The sequence below is a fragment of the Dromiciops gliroides genome, chromosome 1, assembly GCF_019393635.1.
Source record: "Dromiciops gliroides isolate mDroGli1 chromosome 1, mDroGli1.pri, whole genome shotgun sequence".
In the NCBI taxonomy this organism is placed as follows: domain Eukaryota; kingdom Metazoa; phylum Chordata; class Mammalia; order Microbiotheria; family Microbiotheriidae; genus Dromiciops; species Dromiciops gliroides.
In genome coordinates this window covers 673,456,286-673,469,978 of record NC_057861.1, presented here as the reverse complement: position 1 = coordinate 673,469,978, position 13,693 = coordinate 673,456,286, and the positions used below count along the sequence as shown (strand labels likewise).

At 41.1% G+C, this 13,693-nt stretch overlaps 1 protein-coding gene across 1 annotated transcript in view; it reads left to right on the top strand.

The window, feature by feature from the left end:
* QRICH1 (glutamine rich 1) overlaps nucleotides 1-13,693 on the top strand; it is a 72,353-nt gene that overhangs the window by 36,853 nt on the left and 21,807 nt on the right. Inside the window, exon 4 of the mRNA XM_043979935.1 lies at nucleotides 612-1,640. Within this exon, the coding sequence (XP_043835870.1) occupies nucleotides 612-1,640 (1,029 nt within the window). The remainder of the gene's footprint in view (nucleotides 1-611; nucleotides 1,641-13,693) is intronic.

Here is a 13,693-nt window from a genome sequence, read left to right as displayed (position 1 = left end):
TCTCCATGTGAAATGGACATCTCTGTCACAGATTCTCTTCCTGCCCCTTCTCATCTCTGTCTTTCTTTATACTTTTCCCTCCTTTCCTCACTTCCAGCCCTCATGCTTGGAATGGGTTGCCTCTTATTCTACCCAAAATTTTCCCTGTTGCAGTCTTCCTTTTTTCAAGACTCAGTTTGGGTACTACTTTCTTGATATTTGATTCATTCACTCTCCTTCCTCCCATGAAAGTGATCTCTTCCTCACATTTCTAATGACTTTGTCTGTATCTCTACTTTACATTTAATACACTCTGCCTTGTTTCATACTTGTGGTACATGTCTATACAGAAAGAGAACATGAGATTCCTAGATAGAAATGACATCAGAAATTACCTACTCAAAGCCTCTCACTTTACAAATGAAGAAATTGAGGCCAAGAGAAGTCACAAACATTGATCGTATGTGGTTAAACTTGGATATTGTATCCTGTCTGTTATTTTACAAACTTCTTTAGTACAAGGACTGGTTTTTTTTTTTTTTATTTCTTGGCTTTTCTTGCACAATGTCTTATACATAGTAGCAATAAATACTGAACTGAATTAATTGACTGTTGAATTATTATTACTCTAGGTCCAGGTCCAAGTGCAGCAGTCTCCTCAGCAAGTCTCAGCCCAGCAGCTTTCTCCTCAGCTCACTGTCCATCAAGCCTCAGAGCAGCCCATCCAGGTCCAGGTGCAGATCCAAGGGCAGGCCCAGCAACAGGCATCCCAGGCAATACAAAGTCAGACTCTGCAGAGCCCAAGTCCCTCTCAGCTTCAGGCTGCCCAGATCCAGGTGCAACATGTGCAGACTGCCCAGCAAATCCAAGCCACAGAGATCCAGGAAGAGCACATACAGCACCAGCAGATCCAAGCCCAGCTAGTGGCAGGCCAAGCTATTGCTGGTGGCCAGCAGATTCAGATCCAGACGGTTGGTGCACTTTCCCCACCACCTTCTCAACAGGGTTCACCTAGGGAAGGAGAGCGGCGGATCAGCACTGCCAGTGTCCTTCAGCCTGTGAAGAAACGTAAAGTAGATATGCCTATAACTGTGTCGTATGCTATTTCTGGGCAACCAGTTGCTACCGTGCTGGCTATTCCACAGGGCCAGCAACAAAGTTATGTCTCCTTGCGGCCAGACTTATTGACAGTGGACAGTGCTCATCTGTATAGTGCCACTGGGACCATTACCAGCCCAACTGGAGAGACTTGGACCATCCCTGTTTACTCAGCTCAACCACGGGGTGACCTTCAGCAACAGAACATTACCCACATTGCTATCCCTCAGGAGGCCTACAATGCTGTCCATGTCAGTGGCTCACCAACAGCCCTGACAACTGTAAAACTGGAGGATGATAAAGATAAGATGGTGGGCACCACATCAGTGGTGAAAAACTCCCACGAGGAAGTTGTGCAGACCCTTGCAAATTCTCTCTTTCCAGCACAGTTCATGAATGGCAACATCCACATTCCAGTGGCAGTGCAGGCTGTGGCAGGAGCCTATCAGAATGCAGCGCAGACTGTTCACATTTGGGACCCTCAGCAACAGCAGCAGACAACACCAGAGCAGACACAGCAACAGCAGCAACAGCAGCAGCAGCAGCTGCAAGTCACCTGTTCAGTAAGTCCCACTTATCATTTTTATACTGTGCCTTAGTAGTAATGACAGAGTTACTCGAGAATAATGATTGTTTTATTCTTTGTAATCAATTTCAGCTGGGACATAGAATTTAAAATTTGGAAGGACCTTAGAAGTTAACTCTTAGGTATGAGGAAACAGACTCAACGAGCGTAAGAAAATTCTCTTCCCTTCAGTTATTTTTGCCAAGCACACAAATAGGGTGTCTGAAGTAATTAGAAACTCCTGTAAGGAAGAAGACTCTTAGAGCTTGGGTAGTAGGGATGGGTCATTAGGTGAAATGCATTTATTAAGGGCTTACTATGTGCCAGGCACTGTGCTAATTGCTGGGGATACAAATATAAGCAAAAGGAAACTACTTCAAGGACCTTAAATTCTAATGAGGGATGGGGCAGCTAGGTGGCGCAGTGGATAGAGCACCGGCCCTGGAGTCAGGAGTACCTGGTTCAAATCCGGCCTCAGACACTTAACACTTAATAGCTGTGTGACCCTGGGCAAGTCAATTAACCCCAATTGCCTCACTAAAAAAAAAAAAATTCTAATGAGGGGTGACAACACATAAAAGGTGTCAAAAGGAGTACTGGGAGGGCTATAAGGAGGTTCAGCCTCAGCCTTGTAAGTAAAATCCAGAAGCCTCACTAGGAGAGGAATGAAGTTTGGCTGGAGGGGACCTCTCTCTGATATGGAGCCTCCAAAAGGAATTTGCCAGTGGGAGAAGATTACCAGCATAGACACTGACAGCACCTATAGGTACTTATCTGGAAACTTCCCAGTGATGTCGTTGTCTCACAGTGAAGCCTTAAATGGATCATAGAATTCTTAGAAGTCAGATATTATACAGGTTGTCCCAAAAGTCTTACTACAGTTTGTAGCTTTAATAGGGACACATGGCATATGAAGAATAAGACCCAGACAAGTAAGGCGACAGGCCTTAGGTTACATGAGGTAAGATCTCAGCCTTAGATCTCAGCAAGCGAAGTCATAAAAGTAAGAAAGGATGAGGAGATGCAGGGAGAGCCCAGGAGTTCAACCTCTAGAGGAAAGGGACTGAAACTGAGGTGCAAAATACTTGAGCAGCCTCGATTTCTCATTTAAAAAGTTAGATCTCATTTGCTATGTATTATATCCTTGGTCTTGCTGTATATAAGGATGAGATTCCTGAGTAGATTCCACAAAGTTCCAGAATTCAGAAACAGTAATGCAACAGAGCAACACTATTTCTCCATTTGTTTGTCTCCACTTTATATTCGCTCCAATTTTTTTTTAAAACATATTTACATATTTAAATGCTTCTGAGGAGGAGCTACTGACTTGCAGACATGGCTTTGTGGTTTGAGGCCTACAGTACATCTTTTGGACCTGTGATCTTTTAGTGTCCAAAAAACCAATTATATTTGTATTACTTACAAATAATTTGTTAGGTCTACGTAGAATTGCAGTCATCTATAAGAGTAATGATAGGGGCAGCTGGGTGGCACAGTGGATAGAGCACCGGCCCTGGAGTCAGGAGGACCTGAGTTCGGATCCCGCCTCAGATACCTGACACTTACTAGCTGTGTGACCCTGGGCAAGTCACTTAACCCCAATTGCCTCACCCCCCCCCCAAAAAAAAAAGAGTAATGATAAAATTTTAGTTTTAAAATTGCTTGAACAAAGATACTTTTCTCTGTTCCTTTTGTCTTATCTACCTAAAGTTTATGATCAGTATTATTTCTTTGAATTCACATTTCACAATTATCAGATGGCTGTTATTAAGTATCAATCTTTTTGTCTTTGTAGCATTGTGTTAGGAGGAAATTTGTTGTTCAGTTGTTTTTTAGTTATGACTGATTGTTTGTGACCCCTTGTGGGATTTTCTTGGCAAAGGTATTGGAGTGGTGTGCTATTTCCTCCTCCAGTCATTTTACAGATAAGGAAACTGAAGCAAACAGTGGGAAGTGACTTGCTCAGGGTCATATAGCTACTGAGGCCAGATTTTCAAGTCATGAAGATGATTCTTCCTGACTCCATCCACTGTGTCACTGTAAGCTTCCATTAAGAGAGAAAGGGAAGGTCAAAGAGGTGTCATGGAGGATCTTAGAATATAGTTGTGAAATAAATCATACATGTTAACTTAGCAATTTACAGCCTTCATGTGGTATATTGTGTGGTACAGAATTCAAAGTGCTATAGGAATTGTAAATTGGGAGCAGTTAAGAAACACTTTGTGGAGGAAGATGGATTGGAGCTGGTCTAGAAGGAAAGCTGGGATTTAGGTTAAGTGAAGGGGATGAGAGAAGGCATTTTATATAGGAGAAATAGCATACCAAAAGACCCAGCTGAGGGAATAAGGACAGCATGCAGTTGTAGAAAGAGTACTGGATTTGGAAACTCCAACACCAGAGCTGTGTGACACTGGACAAATCATTCAGCCTCTCTGGGGCTGTTTACACAATCACAAAATAGAGATATTGATAGCAGTTACCTCATAGGATTTTTGTGAACTCAAATGAAACAATGAATGTAATGCATTTTGGAAACTTTTAAATGACTAGTGAAAATCTTAAAGTTCTATATAAATATCAGGCTATTGTTTTTATTAATCAGCATTTTGTGTGGTCAGGAAAATGAACTGACAGATTTTGTTTAAAGAGTTATAGGAGGTAAATTTGGATAGGGTTGGACCATTTGATAAAGGGGTTTGAATGCAAGACTGAGGAGTTTTGAATTTTATTTGCTGATAAGCAATAAGATGCCTTTATAGGTCCATTGAGTAAAACAGTGAATTGATTAAAGCAGTGCTTTAGAGGGTACTTAGTGTACAGAAAAGTCTGGAGTCAAAGAGATGATTTGTTAGGGGCTTTTGCAGTGTTTAGGAAGATGGAGGTGAGGACCTCAAATAGAATATGAAGACAGAATGGACAGGACGTGGTTGTTAACTAGATTTGGGCACCAAAGAAAGGAAACCTCCAAATGTTAGACCTAGGAAACTGAGGGAATGGTGTGCTATTGACAGAAGTGGGGAAAACTTGAGTTTTAGGGCAAAGATGTTTTCAATTTTTAATGGGATAGTCAGGTGGAAGACCAAGAGATGAAGGTGGAGGTGTCAGCAGTATAGAAGCAAAGGTTTTGATGGAAGGAAGTGAGTGTTGAGGGAAAAATGAGTAGAGGACAGAGACTGAGACTTGTGAGGAGTTTATAGTTAAGAGAAGGAATAAAGGCAGGAGGGAAAACCACAATATGAGTGGAAGCTAAAGGAACAGAGAAAAGGTGATCATCAGCAATGGCAAACACAGAAGAGTAGTCAGGTAGGAATGAGGACTGTAAAAACTTCTATTTGATAAGAAAGGAGGTCATTAGTGACCTCCAGAGAGTTTTAATGAAGTGATGGGGTTCCTAATTATTCAGAAGACCAGAGGCAGTGGATATAAAATTTATTAGGTGAGAATCTTGGGAGTATTTGAAGGTAGATGGGAAGCCACTTCTCTATAGGTAGAGATCCTAGAAAGTAAGCCCTGAAAATACTTTAAACCATGTTTACTGTGGCCTAGGAATAGAACCTTTTGTATATCTGACCTGTGCTAAGTAGAGGAAAGGAGGGTGTTTGTTGATTATTGGGCAACTAGAACAATTTGAAGGTGATCCTCCTAATGGGTGATTCTTAGAGTAGCATCTTCTAAAAGTTCATGTAGTTGTTCTTGAAAGCAACATTCTTTTTCTCCCTCTGTTTCTCTTTCTTGGTCCCTTCTCTATAGTCTATCTCCTGCTCTCTAACTAACCTTCTACTTTTTTTTAAGATTAAAAGGATTCCTTTAGTGTTCTTTCTTAGGGGTCTGAAGTAGTCCTGGGTTGGAACCTTTAGAGGTTCTCACCTGAGGAACTGAGGAAGTAGACTAATCTAGAGATTTTAACCAAAATCTCTCATCTTTAAATATCAGTCATGTTTTGGGAAGAGAGTTGCTAAGGAATTTTTTTCAGCACTGTTGCTTTTTTTGAGACCATGTTTCCAAGCTTGAAACTTAAGTTTAATGTTTGTAAATCACTTCATATAATTGGGTTTTTTCATTGTAGAGTCTACAGAATACAAAGTACATGCTTATTACATATTTGCCCTCAAATCCTTTTGGATAAACAGATTTTCTTTTAAAAAATGTAATGTTTCCTTCTTATTGAATGACTTTCAGATTGAAATGAGCGCTTGAATCTTTGTGAATAACTGAAAACTAGAGGAAATTGTTTTGAACAAACCAAAAGTATGCAAATAATTCTCATTTTACATAAATTCACATTACAGAAATTCAGTTTTACATAAAGAAATCTGAAAGAATTAAGCATTTTTTTAAAACAACCTGTTAACTTTACCGTACAATACTTTGCTGTCTCTTTCTCTTTGCTCTTGCCCCATATCTGCTCTACAGCCTCCCATCCCTCCATCAAAAACAAAACAAACAAAAAACCAAACTCTTAAAGTAAAAGCAGAACAGGCAGACTATCCTACTACCTGATCTGGGGTTAGGCTTACGCTCTTGGGCTGAGAGAGGAGACCTTTGCCCCTCTCATCCCACTACACCAGGCCCCATGTGTGCTCAGGTACTCTGTGTGTGTCCCTCCTCCTCCTCCTGTTTGTGTCTCTCCAGTCCCTATTTGTCTACCCACTGTGTGCTCCTCTTCTTTCTTGCTCTTGCTTTTCTGTCCCACATCTGCACATATCCTTGAACCATGTGCCAGGACCATCCCTTCATGATTTGAAGCATTTCCTCCCACCTCAGGGGCAAATTCAAATTACTCATTGCTTTTGTAGAGGTCTGTGGAATGAGCCACTTATATTAATAGAGCTGTCTATTAACTTAGAGAATGTCAAAGTTAATGGATCACAGATTTATAGATTAAGAGAGGGACTTTAAAGATCATCTAGTCCAATCCACTCATTTTTTGGATAAGGAAGTAAGACTCAGAGATTATCACGTGCTCAAGGTCATGCAGGTTGTAAATAGTAGAGTCAGGGTTAGGTGGACAATCAGATGAGATGTGAAAAATTGTCTGGGATCCAGGACTGGCTGGTGAGTCCACGTGCATTTACTACTGGATGGCTCACAAACCAGGGTAACCTGGCTTCTGGACTTCATGCTTTTTATTCATTTTTATTTCCAAGGTTAGTCCTATGTAATTACTTACCTATAAAAAAATATTTAGCCATTCATTAAGATTTATAAAGTCTTTCTGGTCTCCTCCCCAGACAGCTATCTTGGCTGCCATTTGTGAGAGGCAGCAACCATTCTAACCTCTTTTACTGCCTCTTTATGAGTGACTTGCCATCACTGAGGAGGGAGGAGACAGGAAAGGAAGAACTGCTGTCCTGGCCTCTCTCACAGTATTGCTCCTTGATTGGATTTGTGGTCCAGGAGGATAGAGGAGAGAGATAGCTGTTTGGTGGCCAGGATTCATACCCTCCATGTGATTTTTTTTCCCCAGCAGATCAGTTAAGCATTTATTAAATGTTTATTGTGTGTCAGGCATTTTATTATGTGTTTAGCATATAAAGAAAAAAAATCATCTCTGCCCTCAAGGATCTTACTTTCTAGTTGGAGAGACTGTGTGCATAGTTATATACAAAATATGTACTGAGTAGACACAGGGTAACCTCAGAGGTAAATGGAAGGACCAGGAAAAGAGCTACTTCATATACAAGGTGGCATTTGAGCAGAATCTTGAAAGAATCTAGGGATTCTAAGAGGCAGAAGTGGAGAGGCATGAGAGTGCAAATATAGGAGATGGATCTTCTTATGAAGAACAGCAATAACCAACCAACTCTGAAAGACCTAGAAACTGATCAACATAATTGACTAACCATAATTCCAAAGAACTCAGGATAAAACACGTTACATACCTCCATATAGAAAAGCAGTCATCTTAAGGATGTGGATCGTAGCATCTTGTTCCCCCTTCTTCCTCTCTCCCTCTCATCCTCCCTCTCTCCCTTCCTTTCTATCCCTATATCCTTCACTCATCAGGAATTTACATCCTGTCACAAATAGTCTTTCATCTTAGATGGCTTGACCCACTGATTGGATCTTTTTGTATTCGAAGAAACTTGCTTTTTGCTGGATGGATGCCTTACTTCTGGACACTCCAGTAATGCTTGCTCCTCTCATACCTCTAGTACACCAGGCCAGAAAGAATTAGTTGGTCTCCACTGCTCTTTTCACATTCTCTCAGTCCTGCCATCACTTGGGAAACTCATCCTTTGAGGTGTACTCAAACTCATCTATTTCACCGATCTACCACCCTCCAGATTACTCTCCCTCTTTTTTTTTTTTTTAAAGTGAGGCAATGGGGGTTAAGTGACTTGCCCAGGGTCACATAGCTAGTAAGTGTTAAGTGTCTGAGGCCGGATTTGAACTCAGGTACTCCTGAATCCAGGGCCGGTACTCTATCCACTGCGCCACCTAGCTGCCTCCTTCCCTCTTTTTTAAAGGAGTTTAATACCTTGCTTACAGTATTCCTTGACACCTTAACCCCCCTGCCCTCATACTTTTTTTTTTTACATTTAACCTAATTTTTATTCATGTTTGCTTTGGGATAAGAAATAGATCATTCAGGAGCAGCTAGATGGCGCAGTGGATAGAGCACCGGCCCTGGATTCAGGAGTACCTGAGTTCAAATCCAGCCTCAGACACTTAATACTTACTAGCTGTGTGACCCTGGGCAAGTCACTTAACCCCAATTGCCTAACCAAAAAAAAGAAAGAAATAGATCATTCAGTAAAAACATAGCCTTGCCCTCATACTTAAAGGTTGCAGTATTTACATTAATATACCCTCAAACAGTCTAGCCTTCTATTTCATTGACCTCTACAACAGTCATACACTATAGCTCTACTGCAGCCACCTATAAGTTTAGCTATACTTTAGACCTCATCATCACTCAAAGTTATATAAACATGATCTTTGAAATTTCTGTTACTGATCATAATTATTTGTGTTTCCATCTCAGCCTCACTCCTCTTAAATCTATTCTTTGTTTTAACTTCAATCTCTAGTCTCTTTATCTCTTCTCTCACTCTATTACCTTTCCTCAGGCTTTATTTTTTTTCCTTTCACAGCCATGACTCTATATTTTAACAGGTTCACTAGTTTATAATGCTCTACCCTTGTCCTTTAGCCTTTCTCTTGACCTGCTTTGTCAATCCTTAGCCCTGGGTCATCCCCAACATCTGCCTTCTCACTGTTACTGATAATCCGAACATTGCTGGAAGAAGTTATGGGCCTAGAAGTGCTTTCTTTCTTGGGGGGGGGGGGCAATGAAGGTTAATTGACTTGCCCAGGGTCACACAGCTAGTAAGTGTCAAGTATCTGGACCAGATTTGAACTCAGGTCGTCCTGAATCCAGGGCCAGTGCTTTATCCACTGCACCACCTAGCTGCCCCCCTAGAAGTACTTTCTATTCTCACTTGGGCCCTCACAACTGAAGAGCAGTCCTTTTATTCATCTTTCTCAAACTACTCTCTACTCCGCCCTCCCCCCCAAACCAATTTTTTGAGAAAACCAGAGTCATCTGTTATATTCTTCCTTATATTCCTTAATCCACACCTTAAAACCCTTCTTTATTTTCAATACCTTTTTTCTTTTTTTAATTTTCTTTTTTATTTAGAATTTTCCCCAAGTTACATGTAAGAAAAGAAAAAACCATTTTTTCACATTGAGTTTTTTTAAACTGTTCTAAATTTTCTTCCTTCCTCCCTCCTCAACCCTCCCTATGCAATCAAGCAATTCAGTATAAGTCATATGTGTGCAGTTATGCAAAACATCTTCACATTAGTCAAGTTGTGAAAGAAAATAGACAAAATCATTTTAGAAAGAGGAACTGAGATAAAATTATACTTCAATCTGTATTCGATTACCATCAGTTCTTCCTCTGTTGATGGTTTACATTTTTCATACGTCCTTCTGATAGCAATCTTCTCATCATTTCTTTCATAGTTACTATTGCTACCTGTTATTACCTTCCATCTTGATCCCCTTGATATTTACTCTTATTTTCCATCTTCTTTCACTCTATCCCTCCTCAAAAGTGTTTTGCTTTTTACTTCCCCTTCACCCAATCTGCTGTCCCTTCCTTCCCCTCTCACCCCCTTTTCCCCATCCCTTCCCACTTTCCCTCAGGGCAAAATATATTCCTATACCCACTTGACTGTGTATGTTATTCCCTCTTTGAGCCAATTTATTTGAACTACTTTACCCCCTCCTACCTCTCCCTTTCCCTTTCCCTTTCTTCTAATGCATTCCTCTTACCTCTTAACTTTATTTTGAAGATGTCATCATGGGTCAGGTAGGTGACACAGTGGACAAAGCACCGCCCTGGACCCAGGAGGCCCTGAGCCCATATCCAGCCCCAGACATAAGCCACTCCACCCTGCCTGCCCCACAAAAAAACAAGGATAAACAAAAAATAAATGCTTTACAGATATCATCCCTTCATATTCAATTCACACCTGTGCCCTCTAAGGTACATTCCTTTCAGCTACCCTAATACTGAGAAAGTTCTTATGAGTTAGAAGTATTATCTTCCCATGTAGGAATGTAAAACAGTTTAACTTTTTAATGTCCCTCATGATTTCTTTTTCCTGTTTACCTTTTTATGCTTCTCTAGGGGCTTGTATTTGAAAGTCAGATTTTCTATTCAGTTCAGGTCTTTTCCCCTGAAAGATTATACTCAGTTTTGCTGGATAGGTGATGTTTTGTTGTAGTCCTAGTTCCTTTGTTTTCTGGAATATCATATTCCATGCCCCTTCTTAGGTCCTTTAATGTAGACGCTGTAAGATCTTGTGTTATCCTTACTGTAGCTCCACAGTATTTGAATTCCTTTTTTCTCGCTGCTTGCAATATTTTCTCCTTGACCTGGGATCTCTGAAATTTGGCTATAATATTCCTGGTAGTTTTCCTTTTGGGATCTCTTTCTGGAGGTTATCGGTGGATTCTTTCAATTTCTCTTTAACTTCTGCTTCTAGAATGTCAAAGCAATCTTCCCTGACAGTTTCTTGGAAGATGATATCTAAACTCTTATTTTGATCAGGTAGTTCAGTGATTTTCAAATGATCTCACCTGGATCTATTTTCTAGGTCAGCTGTTTTTCCTTTTTTTTTTTTTTTTTGGCAGGGCAATGAGGGTTAAGTGACTTGCCCAGGGTCACACAGCTAGTAAGTGTCAAGTGTCTGAGGCTGGATTTGAACTCAGGTTCTCCTGAATCCAAGGCCAGTGCTTTATCCACTGCGCCACCTAACTGCCCCTCAGCTGTTTTTCCAAGGAAATATTTCATGTCACCCTCTATTTGTGTGTGTGTGTGTGTGTGTGTGTGTGTGTGTGTGTGTGTGTGTGTGTGTTGTTTTGTGTTTTTTTTTTCCGGTAAGGCAATTGGGGTTAAGTGACTTGCCCAGGGTCACACAGCTAGTAAGTGTTAAGTGTCTGAGGCTGGATTTGAACTCAGGTACTCCTGACTCCAGGGCCGGTCCACTGCGCCATCTAGCTGCCCCACCCTCTATTTTTTTATTCAGTTGGATTTGCTTTACTGTGTCTTGGTTTCTCATAAAGTCACTAGCTTCCATTTGTTCAATCCTAATTCTTAGGCAATTATTTTCTTAAGAGAGCTTTTCTATCTCCTTTCCCATTTGGCTTTTCAAACTGTTGACTTTTTTCTCATGACTTTCTTCCATTGCTCTCATTTCTCTTTCCATTCTTCCATCTCTCTAAATCTTCCTTCTATCTCTCCTACTTTCTCTTCAAAGTCCCTTTTGGATGGTTCCATGGCCTGAGACCAATTCATATTTTTCTTGGAAACTTTGGATGTTGGAGTTTTGATTTTGTTATTATCTTCTTCTTTTGAGGGTGTATTCTGGTCTACCTTTCCCCCAAAGAAGTTTTCCATGGTCTGCTGCTTTCTTTGCCTGCTCATCTTGGCTGCCTATTTCTTGGCTTTTAACTCCTTAAAGTATAGCACTGCTTCCAGGACACACTGTCCAGATCTACAGTGTGGCCCAGGGGGTCATTCGCTTGTTCTCAGCCTGCCTGGCCTGTATGTGGCCACGGCCCACTTTCTCTTCTTTTGGGGGGGCAGGCAATGAGGGTTAAGTGACTTGCCCAGGGTCACACAGCTAGTAAGTGTCAAGTGTCTGAGGCTGGATTTGAACTCAGGTCCTCCAGAATCCAGAGCCAGTGCTTTATCCACTATGCCACCTAGCTGTCCATCTCCCCCACTTCCTCTTTGACCTGGAACCAGATGTCTGATTGAAATCTGATTCTCTATTGTCAGAAGCTTGGCATGCCTGTGCCCCTTCCCCCCTGGGTGGCTGCCACTTGAGTGTGCTTTGCTGGTTCAGAACATGGTGCCCCGCCCCAGTTCCAGCAAAAACCACAGCAGCTATTCCTCCCAACTGCTGGACTCCCTCTCTGGTCCGTGAACCAGTCTTCAGGAGAAGCAGCTGAAGATTCAGAGGCTCTGGAGGTGCACCTGCCCAAGGCTGTTCCTGCATGCTGCTCTGCTTGCTGCACTCCTCTCTCAGCCCAAACAGCAGGTGATCCCAGTCACCTAATTAAGCTGTTTTGTTTGTTTGTTTTTGAAGGGCAATTGGGGTTAAATGACTTGCCCAGGATCACACAGCTAGTAAGGGTCAAGTGTCTGAGACCAGATTTGAACTCAGGTCCTCCTGACTCCAGGGCTGGTGCTCTATCCACTGCGCCACCTAGCTGCCCCTAATTAAGCTGTTTTTGACCAGAATTCAATCTTAGCTCTATATCTGGAGAAAGTCACACCCTAGAAGGTGGGGACATACATCTTTTTACATTTTCATTAGAAATTAATTGTAACAGTAATCATACCTTTCAGGGAAGAAAAAACGAGATAAATGATACCTCATTAAGGTTGGCTATGATAAGTCACAATTGTTAGGAAATTTCAGTTTGCCTAAAAATACCATTTATACTTAGGACAACATTTAAAAAGTAGATGGATGCTATGGAATTTTTTAATCCTGGCAATGAAATTGAATGAATATCAAGGGAACATAAATGGGTTTTTTTGTGGGGCAATGGGGGTTAAGTGACTTGCCCAGGGTCACACAGCTAGTGTCAAGTGTCCGAGGCCAGATTTGAACTCAGGTACTCCTGAATCCAGGGCTGGTGCTTTATCCACTGCGCCACCTAGCCGCCCCTTTAATATTTTGTATTACTGCAAATCTCAAAAATAAACCCCAACTTTAAAAACTCACATCTTGTTAGAAGACATTTCACTTAAAATATAACAAATAGGGGGCAGCTAGGTGGTGCAGTGGATAGAGCACCGGCCCTGGAGTCAGGAGTACCTGAGTTCAAATCCGGCTTCAGACACTTCACACTTACTAGCTGTGTGACCCTGGGCAAGTCACTTAACCCCAATTGCTTCACTAAAAATAAAAAATTTTAAAAAAATATATATATATAACAAATAAATTCATTTACAACTGGAACTATTCCCAAATAGTAAAATTCTCAATTTATCTGAAGCCCATCTACTACCATTTCAATATGAGACCATTATTATAAATAAACTCATTTTTATCTGGTGATAAACACTGGTAAGTAAGAAGCCAGATAGTTCCCCAGATTTAAATAGAACCTGATTAACCTTAATTTTAGGGTTCACAAAACCTGTATTCAAAATATCTAGTATTAGAGATCAATTCTCAATTAAAGTTTTAACAAATTTCTTAAAAACAGGTAAATAAAATCAAGGTATAGTCACTAACTGCCTCTCTGTGTAAATTACCTTTATGACAATTCTGCTTTAAGTGGCAGGGAAGATTGCTAACTGAGTGCAAGATAAGGGACAGAGATTCCATACATATTGGCTTTTATGACTTTAAACCAGAAGTCAAAAGGAAAGGATGAGGTCCCCTTGCCGGTTGAGAATCCCTGAAAGTCCAAGCAATTACCTAACCCTTTGGGCACCTCCTATGAGACCCCACGCCCTCCTGCTCCTCAAACTCATTCTCTACCTGTTTCTCCTTTCACTCCTTCTTCCCTGCC